General features: G+C 30.8%; 1 protein-coding gene across 3 annotated transcripts; it reads left to right on the top strand.

Moving 5' to 3' along the window:
• The first annotated feature begins 565 nt into the window (after positions 1–565).
• On the top strand, positions 566–11327 carry LOC134727912 (PI-PLC X domain-containing protein 3-like). 3 transcript variants are annotated; one of them, XM_063592310.1, is made up of 3 exons: positions 566–660; positions 4796–4911; positions 10006–11327. In XM_063592310.1, exons 2-3 carry the CDS (start codon positions 4824–4826, stop codon positions 10830–10832), a joined length of 915 nt encoding a protein of 304 aa, XP_063448380.1. In that variant the 5' UTR covers positions 566–660; positions 4796–4823; the 3' UTR covers positions 10833–11327. The 3 variants fall into 3 exon arrangements, with proteins under 3 accessions (XP_063448380.1, XP_063448388.1, XP_063448393.1); XM_063592318.1 differs by lacking the exon at positions 566–660 and adding an exon at positions 889–1449; XM_063592323.1 differs by lacking the exons at positions 566–660; positions 4796–4911 and adding an exon at positions 7429–7470.
• Positions 11328–15207: the final 3880 nt, after the last annotated feature.

Raw genomic sequence — 15207 nt, 5'->3', positions numbered from 1 at the left:
TCATATATGGGCATATGTATGTAATCAGAATCTTCCATAGATTTTATTTCCAGTATATAAAATGGTAAAATATAATTTCTTTTTTGTGTATCCATGGCAACAATCTGCATTTATTTGTTATAAAATATTGCAAAAAGGGGGGGAAAGATGTCACATATTTCCCCAAAATTTGACTAAAAGTAGAATTTCAATTGCCTGAAGTAATACCTTTTCTGAAACTGTGTACATATATCATTCAGCAAATCCAATGAAAATCATATGTCTTTCATCTCATTTTTTTGTAAAATTGCGTCAAAAACTTCGTGTAGAAAAAGAGTGTTTGTAAACAGTACATTAATTTCTGGACCGATGGCCGGTCTAGCTATGAAAATACGGACTGTCAAACAGAAAACAGCCCATAAAACATGTAAAAAATAATCTTGATGCTCTTATAAACCACCTTTGAAGGCTAAATTAGCACTCATCTGTCTAAAAATGAATTTTATTTCACAATAACTTTCCTTTTTGAAAAATCCACAGGGGCCATAATGCGAAACTAAACTCCTAACTGTGTATTGCTACCTTACAAATCCGGGACCAAAAACGGACAGCTGTGAGCAATTTCAGGATTTGATTACAAGCAAGTTTTCATCTTTTCAGATGAAATTGTAATGTTTTAAGGTATCTCATGGTTTGATTTCCTTTCATAAACAAATTTGTGAGCAAATTCAGAATTGAGATATGAAAATATAAGAAATGATAAGCATTTGTTATGTTATTGAAGGAAAGAGGGAAAGACAACTCTAGATTTTTTTCAGTAATTTTAGTAATTTTCCAAGAACTATTACGGTTCATCATAAGGAATTGAAAAATATGGCCGTGTTTACACATCAAAAACTACTATGAGTACAGACAAACTGGTACATCCAGGAAAGTTTTAAGGCATGGCAGGAACTAGATATATAAAAGTTATATGAAGTCTACGTTTCAGAAAATTAAAAACTTACCTGGATTTTGATGTCCATTTTTTTCCAGTCTGCAGAAGATAGCAAAATAAACAAACACCCGAGTTTCATTTGATACGGTCCACTCAGTTACACAGTTTAAACCTGTTAAATCACCTATTGTTTACAGGTGTCTATTGTCCATCTATTGTCCATTTAAATCAATATTACTCACAACATTGATTATATGAGGGGAGCTTCTCAATCGTTTTCACTACTTAGTTAATTTTTGCACCTTCTGCAGGAACGAAAAAAAATGGATAGCAAAATCTAGAAAAGTTTATAATTTTCTGAAACATAAAATGCATTTAAAATTTATATATCTAGTTCCTGCCATCCCTTAAAACTGTTGCAGGTGTATAGGTTAGTCTGTACTCAGAGTAAAATTTGGGGTGTAAATACGGCCATTTTAGCCAAAAAGGTTATGATGAACCTTAACGACTGGAACAAACTACCAGATAACATTGTAAATTGCACTTCAGTAGACTCTTTCAAATCTTCAATTTCAAAGCATCAATATTAACTCAATTACAACATCTTACCCTATTATACAAAACATTTTATATTTTTTATTTTTTCGTATTTTTTTTTTTAAATTGTACATTTTTTCAATCTATGTCTTGTAAGTTTCCTCCTGTGACATAATCTTCAATTTGTTGGCCTACAGGGAACTCGGACTATAACATACTCGGCCTACAATGTAAATGAGTATGTGCCAAAAAAATATTTGTAAATTTGTATTGACAAGTGAATAGCATTTTTTTTTTAATTTAATACAGCAGATTCCAACGAGTATGAAACTACATGTAGATTCTTTGGTTAGGTTCCTTGCTAGCTCAACCATGAAATAATTATTAGGTAAGGTAAACAAGCTATTGGGTGGAGTCAAAAGTTAAACAGAGAACCAATCAGAACTAGTGACAGAACATAAACATTGTAAAACTAGTTTTACAAGTCTTTAAAAATAAGTTTTCAATCTAAATTTAAAATTTATTTATCATTATAAGCAAATTCAAAAGCATGTTGAAGGTGTGTTTGATTTGCCAATTTTATTTCAATCAATTACTCAGTTCATTTATAAATCCAGTTACATGTATGTTAATGTACTTTTATTTACAATGGTTACAATCATGGCGTAAATATAAGGCTTATGACCCCTTCTGTTGCCTTTAAATTACGAATTTATCAAACTTCCAATAATATAAAAACAGCAAAGATAATGAACAATACTATAAAGATGGGCTATTTTGAACAAATACAAATTAAAGGGGAAACTTCCAGCATTATTAGGTATAGTTTCATTGCATTTAAAAGTTACAGGATTTTGTGGCAAACAAACCAAGAGTTTTTTTAGAAAATTCACAGGTATTTTTGTTATAAAATTTTAAGCATAGAAGATACCAGAGGGACAGTCAATGATATAGATTACTCACTTGATTTTCTATGATGTGCTAGCGTTAATTGTATATAAAAAGTCCTAAACAACCATTTACTTAAAAAAAAAATCACAAAAGTCGAGCGCATCCTAGAAGGTGTACTTGAATTGATCCATATTTACATTTGTTTAAACCAGTATCTAATAAATTTATAAACTTGTTTTAAGGAAATCATTGCAATCCTCCATCTATCAAACACCAAATTGCCAACTATGAGAGTACAAGGGGAACGCTGTGGATTTTCTATAAAATTTCCATTTGTTTAGCATTGAAACAACACTAGATGTTACCATCATTGAACAAAACAAACCGTAACTAAGCTTCTAATTTATCGTAATACAAAGAATTTTTCAATTCTTTATGAAATAAAATTTAATTTGCAAAGTTGTTTAGGTAAACCTGTTTGCATGAAACATACATATATAAACAGGCCATTGATATGGTGTTTTCATTGGATGATGAATTGGTGCTATGCTCCTCCCAATTTTAAGGTAATAATCATTTCATGGTTGAGCTAGCAAGGAAGCTAACCAAAGAATCTACCTGTAGCTTCATACTCGCTGGAATCTGCTGTAATGTTATGCAAGTTTTTAAAATTATATATATGCAAACAGTCGATCATGACAGTTCATGCATGTCAAAATAGATATTTTCAACCAATGGATAATATGTTAAATATTTAAAAATACCAATAGATCATTTGTAGATTGGCAAACAGCAAGATTTTTTTATGTATAGCTATTAATTGATTGAGACTTAGAGTCTGAAATTTATCATACCTATACACATCAAATCAAGGTCATTTTTTTTTAGGACCAATTCATTTGTTAATTAAACTTCATGTAGAAACAAGGGTTTATATATATATATTTGACTGCACTTTTAAATAGCAGTCTACCAGTCATTATAAAATGATTGTTTTTTATTGAGAACATCTGTATAACTTGTATTTCTTTTAATATGCAACCTAATTTTTGTTTGTGTTCTTATTTTAATTGTTCATGAACATATAATGTGTTAACTGTTGATATTTTATTCTTCGCTGTGAATACCACTGTCACTCTAATATAATTATAATCAATTTAACTATTGTCAGTTTATTGTCTTAACTTTGTATGCCATAACCATTTAATTTAAATGTGTTTGTGTTAATAAAATATTGTCTATTGTCTATATATACGTGTATTATGGATAAATGAACGGTCAGTATAAACCTATACATACGCATATGGTCCAAATACTCATATGGTCCGGAACATATATATATTTACTATAACTATAAATCAGTCATACTATATGCATAGGAACCATTTTGTTTAAAATAAATACTACTTCATCTATAGTCCAGTTAATCTAGCATAAATTTTACCCTAACCTGAAAGTAATTGCAACAGAAGATTTTAAGTTTTAATCTTTAGAATTATACCCCAAATATACACAGAAAAAAGTCCCATAAAATCTTATTTGAGGAAGACTAAAAAATTCACCATTTAAAATTCCTATGGAGATTTGCATCGAAAAGGGATATAACTATTGCAAAAAAGGCAGAAATATCAATAAAAATTGATAAAAAATTATAACTTTACCGATTTTATTCATCAGAACGTATTGATTCTTGATTTTTAAAGCCGTCTTTAGGGTATAACAAACAACTCTTAAGGTGTTTTCATGTCTTTTATCAAGCTATAATCAAGATTTCGTAATTCATTAGTTGACCATTTTTTGAAATTTTCAACATGTCAAGTTATTATTTAATAAAAAATAATTAAGCATGTATTATTCTTTTTGTGGTTTAAAGTTTCTTTAGACATGTTAGATGCTGAAAAAATATAATATACAGATATAAACAATACCAAATTTTCACATTATTTTTTCAAAATGGTCACAAAGCTTCAAATTTGCAATTTCTTTAATGAAAAATGAACACCCAAAAAAAGTACCCATAACACTTCGGTTTTGTATATTTCATGAGCAGAAGATTATACAATTTAGTCGAATATCAACTTATATCCCCATCAAAGTATCATACTTTACATAAATATCAAGAAATTCAACCAAAAACTGATCAAAAAAGAGTCATTTTTGTGGAGTTATCTCCCCTTCCAATGTTAATTTCCATAGAAAATAAAAAATGCTGATTTTGAGTTTTCCTGAAGTTAGATTTTATGGGTCTTTTTTCTGGGTATATAAAGGGCATAATGCTATAGATAAGAACTCAACATTTTCTGTTGCAATTAGTTTGAGGTTAAATCTTAGTTTGACTGGACTACTACTTTATTGTATGTTCTTTCTGAACGGCTCAAGTACTTTTTCTATACCTTATAAGTAGGATTACTTAGGAATATAAGCTTTAATATATACCTCTTTTTCTTTCAGAAATGATAATCTTTAACTGACAGTAAACATGGCAGAAAGTAAAGATTTTATTAACTGGATGTCAAAATTACCAGAGCATTTACATACGGTTCCACTCAACCAGTTGGCTATTCCAGGTATCTTATACTGTTGATATTCTTCTTACCAGTTTTGAGTTTATATAAGCAGCATTGATTCCCTCTAAATAATATAATCTTACGGTACATGTGGACACTTCATCTAAACTGGCTGCATTTTCATCTCAAAATTTACTCTTTGAGTACACCAAACCTGTGTATCTTGAAAAGTTTTAAGGCATATAGCATGCCCTAAAGATAAATAAATTAAAAGGGAGACAATTTGTTAAATATTAAATGTTACATTTTTTTATGTTCTTCTTCGCTATACTCATACGAACATAAAATTGTCTTAATAATACGTAAATAAAACAAAAAGCAATTTGGGATGAGAAAATGTACTGATCAGTTTAACAAATAATAGATATAAATTGTGACAACTCTGGTCATGTAAATCATGTAAATCGTGGTCTCTGGATCTCCTAACAATGGAAGGAATTCTACAAATATAAAAATGTTAAATCAGAAAAAAATATAACTGCAATTACATATCATGAATGCAAAATATACGTGTCGATCTGATCAGTAATTTTTTCTCAACAAGAGAAAAGGCACGAAATCTAGATATATATGTGTGAAAACCAAATTACTGATATAAGCATATGCGAATATTTATACGCCAAATTAAGAAATGAATGTTACGTTTATTTGTGTTTGTATTTAGTAACAATTAGATTGTTTGGATTTTATACTAATAAATTATCTTATCTAATTACATTTTTTTGATTGACATTGAACTGAATTTGGTTAGTGGAATAGTTAGACATGATTAGGAAAGTAAAGTACAACATTGTGAAGAAAATATCAGATAAGGTTGCATTAAGGTGGTACCTAACACTACAGGGAGATAACTCTGTAAAATCAGCTAAACGTTTTAATATATTGTGTTGTTAAGGGAATATTAAGCTTCTCAATGATCAAAATAAGTGTTTGTCAAACTGCTATATAACCAGTGTAATTTTTCTGATAAAACGGTTGGTTCAAATTTTTTTAAATTTTTATATTTTTGTCAAATGGTCAAAGTAAATAATTTGTCAAAATTTCAAGAAAATTAAACGAGCCAAATTAATTTTAGTGAAAGTGTTGGGTACCACCTTAATGATTGATATTGATTTTAAAATTATGAGTCAGGCTTTTTGAATATTTATATTGAAGTATTACTTTCAAAAGTATAATTATGTACAACTGTGTGTTAGGTTCCAAAGGACAGATGTTTTGTTATCTTTATATTCAACACTTTTGCCTTTAAGATTTTTTTTAATATTCATACAAAACCAGTTTTGAAACAAATGTCTTTGTTTCATTTATAAAATCTAGCTTACACACACTAATAGCATCCAGAAGATTATGGAGATGAATAGTTCTCTTTTATGAAGATAGTAGAAATTCAACTACCTAAAACCTGCATGTTATTTTAACCATTTCTCCGTCATGTAGCAAATATCCTTTTTCAATATCATCTCTGATGTTATCAATAAAAGAAAAAAATGGAGTAAACACCAATGCAACAGCAACCCAAATGACACAAATAACAAATACATGTAGAATAGAGCAGGCAACACTCTTCAACAATATACAAGATAGTTGGTAAGATGAATTTATTAAACAGTTTATAGTTACATAATGTGATAAATACAAAAAACATCACACTGAGAAATTGATATTATCATTTTCCACCAAGGTCACCCCTTTTTATGATAAATATATTTTTTTTTAAATGGCAAATGATTTATAATGTATTTTCACCTTTGACAGCTGTGGTAAGTAGGATGCAAGCAACAACTGGCATTTACAGATATAAAGCCCTGCAACCTGACTTGATATAAAATGAATTTGTGATATGCAGCATCTTTGCTTGGCTTTTTGACTCCATGTGCTTTGTCTTTTACACCATGAGACATGTCAGATCTTACTTAAAGAGCATTCATTCTCTGTTTATCCATTACCATGTTAACCTTTCATATTTTCATCCCCAAAACTAATTATATTTGACCCTTTATTTGTAGTGATTTTAAAAATTTCATTATTTTAGTATCATGAGTATAGACTATAGACTACTAGTGTTTCAAATAAAGATGGCAATTTGTTTATAACCTAGTGATTGTGACATCTTCCCTGAAACTGTCCATCAAAAAGGCGGAATAGTTATATACTAGGGTATTCCAATTTCAAAACTATAACAGGCATAACCTGCTTGACTTTTTAGGTGTCCATTTAATTAACTAAATGAAATGAAACAATTTTATTGTTTACAACTGCTTTAATACCTACACATGGACTCAATATACATGTATTAAGGAGTAATGGCTTTATGTTACTCTTATTCATTTACATCAAAATTGTCAGCTAGACAACTTCTTTAGGCAAACAAACAGTGATGTGTTCTTGTTCTAACAGGATATATATGAGGGGGAGGACAGGGTTAAGGGAGACAGGGAGAAAGGAGAGGAAGGCTGGGAGAAAGGAGAAGGGTACCCCTGTCCTCCCCCTCATATGTGGTAATCTTGTTTAATTGTGAAGGACCTTGCCTGTCCTCTTGCTTTTAAATTAGAGCTTACTGTAGCAACTTATTTTCGTGGATACTTTATTTCGCGTTTTACCCTTTCTAGTCTTTTTCACTGCTATTTAATTTCGCTATTTTCTAATTTCTGTATATAGTTTAATAAGGAAAGATCTAAGTTTTACACATTCGCGACGATTTATATTCACGTTATTTTTCTACTCGCAAAAGTCGCTAAATAAATTGCTCCTGAAAAATAAGTTGGTTTACAGTACTTTTATCCATTATACATTTACAATCAAATTGTACATTATAAAATTTTAAGTGATTTTGAAATTTATTCGAAATTTACATTCAGTTTTTTTATACATTGCATAAATAATTTATGGCCCGAGAACACAGTTATTTCGTAGTGCATTTCTTTTAGACAATAAATTCATATTAAAAAAATCGCACCTGCTCTTTCTCAAAAAGATTTTTACAGTGTAGTGTACTACCAGTGAGACAAATAATATCAAAATTATAGAAACTTCTACCAGCTCACACTCAAAATATTGACAATTCTGTGTAAAGGGGGTGTAAAATTCAGTTTGACAGCTTCAGACGTGATAAAATTTGACCGTTTTGAACTGGACCAAATCACTACTTCACATAAAGATTCAGCACCCAAATTTTTTTGACATGTAATTACATCCCCCTACTTAATATTTCATGCATTTAATATCAAGAAATAAATTGGGAAAGTGTATCAAATTAAACATGCAAGTTATACACTGTTTACACTAGGGACTATATTCGTAGACAACGAAAACCAAAGGACGATAACTGTGTCCTTGGACCTTATGTCTAATGAAAATGTGTGATTCAATATATTTTATATACATGCTTTCTGTGCTACTAACGTCTTCATTACTATTTAAGAAATATATAAAATCTCTACATTTCAGTATATGTGCATCTACTAATGAACCTTGATTACCATTGATGTAAATGCATCAACCATGCATGACTTTCATATGTGATCATCCTAACCAGTTAATGGAGCTACCATTTGATTTTAAGGGCAAAGGGCTAGGATAGAATTTGAAAAAAATAGGCAGGACAGGAGTTTTGTGTAAAAAAGGCTGGATGAGACACTTTGTAAAGTTAAAAGGCAGGAATAAACTAAATTTCCATTTTTCAAGTCTTTTCACACTAAAAAATTGTCATATGAATTAATCTCAGATAGAAGTTATTAACTGACCTAATGCTAAGCAAAATATATACATGAAGCATGTACAGTACAGTTGTACAATTGATTGCAAAATTAAAATCAATAACAAAGCACTGCATGGATTTGATGATTTTTTTTTCTGATTTTTTTTTATAGATACTTGCAGTTTACAAGAATTGTACTGAAAACCTCTATTTTCTGTGGCAAAATTGAATAAATTATGATTTAAAAATAAAGTATACAAGTACATTTTACAGTACCTACAAAAATGTCTGAAGAAGGATGAAACCAAAGAGAATTTCTATGCAAATATATTCATTCTCACACAAAGCTTTCAAAACAATGTGATTGATAACATTATGATATTCAGGGGAGATCATTTGTTTTTATTCATTTTTCAAACCTTTTATATTACTATGCATACATGGTTTGCAATCCAAAAATGAAATCTTTTATAAGATTACATCAAACTTGTTTTCTGACAATCCTTCACATAGATTAGAAAATAAATGATGGTTGTAACAGTTATCTATCTTTGATTGATTAAACGTTAATTTGATAAATTGTCTAAAAACACTCTTTTGTTGTCTTTATAATCACCATATTAATCGCAGGAAAATAAGGTTTTTGAATATTACATCTTTTAACATCATTTAAAAAGTAATTGAGTAAATGAATGGTAGCTTTATATGTTGTAATTAATACTAATACTACATGTATTACATTGATATATTGATATAGGTAGATCCTTTTCTATCTGATGACTGAATTTGTTTTTTTAGGTAACATCAGGTCTCACGGTCATAAAACTTTCGAGCATGATTTTTGTACTCAGACTCAAGAATCAACCAATCAAAATGCTGGATTTCATGTTTCGAGCATGATTTTTGTGCTCCGAGCACTGAGCAAAGTTATATGACTTCAACCCCAGATCTGGTTTGAATTTGGATGACAGTCATTCTTCATAAGGGTCTGGGTGGGGGTTTACTGAAAAGAGAATAATGTGCCAAAAAATAGAGAATAGAGAAAAGTGGATCTTAAATATAAAAAATAGATGATAATGGGCAAAAATATACCAAAAAATAGAGAATAATGGGCAAAAAATATAAAGAAAAGAGAAAAATGGGAAAAAATATAAAGAATAGATAATAATGGGCAAAAAATATAAAGAAAGGAGAAAAATTGGGAAAAATATAAAGAATAGATAATAATGGGCAAAAAATATAAAGAATTACAAAAAATGGCCTTAAACAATGAAGAATTTACAGGAATAGAGGACCCCTAACAGTCCTTCCTTCATGGTGCCTAGCTTCTAATGAAATGTGAAATATCACTATTTTTTTTTATTAAAGTTAATATCATGTTTTTTTTGCTTTTTCAGGCAGCCATAATTCCTTTTCATATGATTTGGATACCACCTCAGAGATAGGACCAGACAAGGCTGATATTAGACCATTCATTTCTATGTTTGGAGATATGGGGAAATCTGTGATGAAAGAATGGTCGGTCACCCAGTACTTGACATTCCGACAACAATTAGAACATGGTGTTAGATACTTTGATTTAAGAGTAGCATCTAGAAAGGATAAAGAAGGCATATTCTTTTTGCATTCCTTATATGGCATGCCAGTAGCGTCGGGGTTAGATGAAATAAAATCTTTTCTGGATGAACATCCAAAAGAAATTGTAATATTGGATTTTAATCATCTCTTTGATATGACTAAAAATCACCATGAAAAACTATTAGATTTGATTTTAAAAACATTTGAAAGTAAAATGTGTCCACATTTAGACATGGATAGTGTTAATTTATCTATGATGTGGGAACAGGGTTTACAAGTGATTGTTTTCTATCACAATGATGTAATCAAAGGCAATATGATGTTTTGGCCAAACACTATGATAAAAGCTCCATGGGCTAATACTACAAATGTGCAAGATCTTATTACTTTCCTCGAGTCCAATTATAAGTCGAGTAAAACGACAGACATGTTTGTCGTGACACAAGGAGTTTTAACACCAGGGGCTGGTACCATCATGGCACATTTAAATAGCAGTTTACACAATGTTCTTGCTGAGAAAGTTGCTCCTCGAGTTGTTTTGTGGTTGAAAGAAAAACAGACTGGCGTTCATGGGATCAATATATGTATGATTGATTTTGTAGAAAAAGCAAACTTTATTCCAAATGTATTGAAACTGAATAAATAATGTTGTAATGAATGTTTTATTCAAAATGTATCTTCTTTCAAAAGTTTCAATATTGAACATATATATGACATTATTGTAGTAATAAACATTTTTTTTTGGTAAATTTATCGTCACTCAAATCTACTATTATTTGGGTTTTTTTACACTGTGGATTCATCATTATTCTTCATGATTCTTGTGATATCAATTTGCGTGGATTTTGTAGATTATTCAAGGCAAACCATGAATTTAAATGTTCAACCAAGTAAAAAACTTTTTTAGGCTTGAAGGAAAACATAAAAAAACACAAAAATCAAATGGCCAGCAAAATACAATTTTTTCCTCAATCAACAAAATAAATTAATCCACATTAGTATACAACAACATTTTAAAGGGAGGTAAAAGATGTGGGTTATATCAGTCTATGTATTGAAAAATTGTTGATGAAATAGATGTTTATTATTATAGGTCATTTATACTTCAATTCATAAAAATTGTGAACAATTTGTTACATATAGATGTATTATTATTTAAAAATTAAATATTTGAAAACAACACTTTATATATATCTTGCATGATATCCAAAGGGCTTTTCTATATTTAGCTATTCTAGATTTAACTTCATCCAGAACACTAAAATCTGAAGATTTGAAAGCCAATGATATACATGATCTAAGCAGTTGTAGGGTGATATGAACAAAGTGGACCTAAGATATTGAGCAGATATATCATGTTAAGGAGGAGTATTTGCGAAAAATACCAGTCCAGAGAATGTTAAATTTCGCAAGCTGTAAGGCGAGGGAAATTCATTCTCAAGACTGGTATTTTTCGCATATACCCCTCAAGAACATGATATATCTGTTTAATTACACCGAATATTAACTTACAAAAACGCATTGATGATTGTGATGTTACAAGTGTCCAGTTGGATAGAGTATTTTTTGGCAAATACCATGGCAGAGTGGGTAAAAAAAGGCATATCCTTTTTGCATATACCCCAGCGACTTTAAAAAATGAACGATATTCATTTGATAACAGTAAATTGGTGAAAAATACACTGGCTATCAACCAATTAAAACTCAAGATTCTTACATAAGGTGTAATTAAGTCAAAAACATCTTGTTAAATGAAGATATGTCTATAAAGACATGATTTTATTCAGATTTGGAAACTAACATTTACAAGCCGAATGTGAAGTGTGCATACACTGCATAAATAGACTGTGAGTTCTGTTTAAAATCATTGGACCAAGGAACTTTATACGGGTGGATCATTACTATATATTAAACTCAGAAATTTTTTTCAAAAACTTTGCCAAAATGTACATTGAACATGGTTAATTGTAAATTTAATACATAGTAATGGTCCCCATGGAATTTTGTCGAGCCTGTGACTTTAGTAGCTGGACATGGGGATAGTGATTCAGGGGCGTGGCAGTGGTTACCACAGTGTAGGCTACAGGGTGGTGGAGTTAGTTAACTTCTTAAAAGCTTTATATTTTAGAAGATGGAAGCCCTGGGTGCTTCATAATTTGAATATGGATGCCTCATGTTATTAAGTTTCCGTCAGTCACATGTTCATTGACCTCATTTTAATGGTTCAGGGACTACTTGAACAAAAAATAAGATCCTTTGTAATGTTAAATTCTCTCTTATAATAAGTTATAGGGTTACTATATTTGGTATGTGAGTACCTTGCAAGGTCTTCATGCCCGTCAGACAGTTTTCACTTGACCTTAATCTCATTTCATGGATCAGTAAACAAGGTTGTTTCGGTGGTCAAGTCCATATCTCAGATACTATAAGCAAAAGGTCTAGTATATTTGGTGTATGGAAGGACTGTAAGGTGTACATGTCCAACTGACAGGTGTCATCTAACCTTGACCTCATTTTCATGGTTCAGTGGTTATAGTTAAGTTTTTGTATGTTGGTCTGTTTTTCTTATACTGTATCAATAGGTCTACTAAATTAGTGTATGGGATGATTGTATTGAGGTGAACATGTCTCGCTGGCAGGTGTCATCTGACATTGACCGCATTTTCATGGTTCAGTGGTCAATGTTAAGTTTTTGAGTTTTGGTCTTTTATTCTTATACTAGATACAAAAGGTCAACTATATTTGATGTATGAAAATACTTTATTATCTATATGTCAGTCGTGCAGATGTCACTTGACCTTGACCTCATTTTTATGGTTCATTACTCAGTGTTAAGTTTTTGTGTTTAAGTCAGTTTTTCTTAAACTATAAGCAATAGGCCAACTATATTTTTTTGTATGGAAGAATTGTTAGCTGAACATGCCTGCCTGGCATGGTTCATTGGTCAATGTTTAGTTTTCTTGGTTAATGTTAAGTTTGTGTGACAGTTGTAATAAAGTTTAATATTTAGGACTATTAACATAATATCAATGATTGGTAAAAAAAAAAAAAAGACGAGACATTTTAGTGTGTGCACTCGTATTAAGCTACTGTGAAGTTGAGCAAAATTGCCTCATTTTCTGATAGTTTATATGATCTTATATAATGCTACATACATGTATAAATGGAAAGTCGTTCACAATCGGGAAGCTGAAATCATCTCTTTTGTTGTAAAGTTTTGTCAATTTCTTAATGTTACTCAGTTAATTTAAGCTGTTGTATCTTTTATTTCAAGTTCGATTGTATATATAGATACGTTCAATATACTAAGTCACCAACCATTGAAGTATACATTGAGAGTACATCGTCTTTATAGCAGAAAAAAGAAGTTAAAGGATAATGCTAGCTTCTTTTCGTTCTTCCTATGATGCCCTTGTATGAAACCAACCTCATATGGAACAATTCGACAAGAAGAAAACTTTTTACCACGAGAAAGTCAATTTTTGGAGGGCAAAAAAACACTCCTCCAAATTTTAAAAATAAATTGTCACTCAATAAATCATGGCTAACATCTTGATAATGTCAGTCTCAGATAATATTCTTGTGTGAATCTGAAAGAGTTATTTGTTTACAAAGTACAATTTATTCCACCCTAAGACACAGGATACTTATGTCTTAATTAATTCGTTGTTTTGGGTTTGGTTTTTTTATATAAAAGCAAAGCAGGACTACCTCTTTCAATTTATATGGCGAAAACTAGTGTAAAAGTGTAGAAAAGTATAATGGTTTCATACTGTTGCAAGATTAAAGAATCATCTTAGACTGTATAGCTCTAATAGATCTTTGGAAAGGATAAAATCCCATTGAAAATAGGTTGGATATATTGCTTGATTTATGAAAAGGGAAAAAATCCCTCTGATATATGGTCTGCCAACTCGCCCCACTTCTGAAAAATAGATAAATCCTGATGAATTTAGTAATGCCAACTCGCCCCACTTATGAAAAAGATGCAATTCCCGGTTGTAAATCTATGTCATGTATGTTCCTGACCCACTTGTAAAAAAATCAATACAAATTTGTTTCCCGTTTGAATGGTTTTACACTAGTCATTTGTGGTGCCCTTTACAGCTTACTGTTCGATGTGAGCCAAGCTAGGCTCCATGTTGAAGACAATACTTTGACCTCTACATAATGGTTTTTCTTTTACAAATTGTGACTTGGATGGACAGTTTTCTCATTGGCACTCATACCACATCTTCTATATCTATTGTAGTTCTTTTCTTTTTGTTGAAATAAAGCATAAAGAAGTGAGTATCAATAATTTCTGTGACGTAAATGCCAACTCAGTAGCTTAACCAGTGAAAAATAGAAAAATCCTGATGAATTGAGCAATGCCAACTCGACCCACTTATGAAAAATAGAAAATACCTGATGAATTAAGTTGAGTCATGCCAACTCAATATCAATAATAATGATCTGAGACTACTGTTATAGTAGTCTCAGTAATGATTTAGTAAATTTTCGTTTTTTTGTATTCGCTGTATAATGTTTTTTTTTAGTTATGTGGGGCGAGTTGGCAGACCTGAAATTATATATTCATCTAGATTTATATTATTAAATTCATTAAGTGGTGAGTTGGTAAACCAGTTTGGGGCGAATTTTTAAAAGTGGGGCGATTTGGTGTGGGGCGATTTTCCAGTGGGGCGATTTGTCCTGCTTCCAAATAAGGTATCTATAAAAGGCCCCGTATGACTGTATCTGTATCTGTAGTGGTACGTGTAGAATCCTGTTTAGGCTTTTATACACGGTGGAGAAGAGCGCCGTTGTTATGGGCGGTGTTCTTGTAGAGCGGTCTTAAATGCCTCTACAGAACCTGCATGCACAACTTTATCTGGTAGTTGGTTCCAGTGAATAGTTGTTTCCACAAAAAATGAATGTTTGTACTGTGGTTTGTTGCTATTTGGTACTTTAAGTCCTCTGGTGTTATTGATAACTTGACGTTCGATGATATTGTCAGTTTCACAGTTTGAATAAGTTTTGGC

This window comes from Mytilus trossulus, chromosome 1, assembly GCF_036588685.1.
Source record: "Mytilus trossulus isolate FHL-02 chromosome 1, PNRI_Mtr1.1.1.hap1, whole genome shotgun sequence".
Lineage (NCBI taxonomy): Eukaryota > Metazoa > Mollusca > Bivalvia > Mytilida > Mytilidae > Mytilus > Mytilus trossulus.
This window is presented reverse-complemented; position numbering and strand designations above follow the sequence as displayed.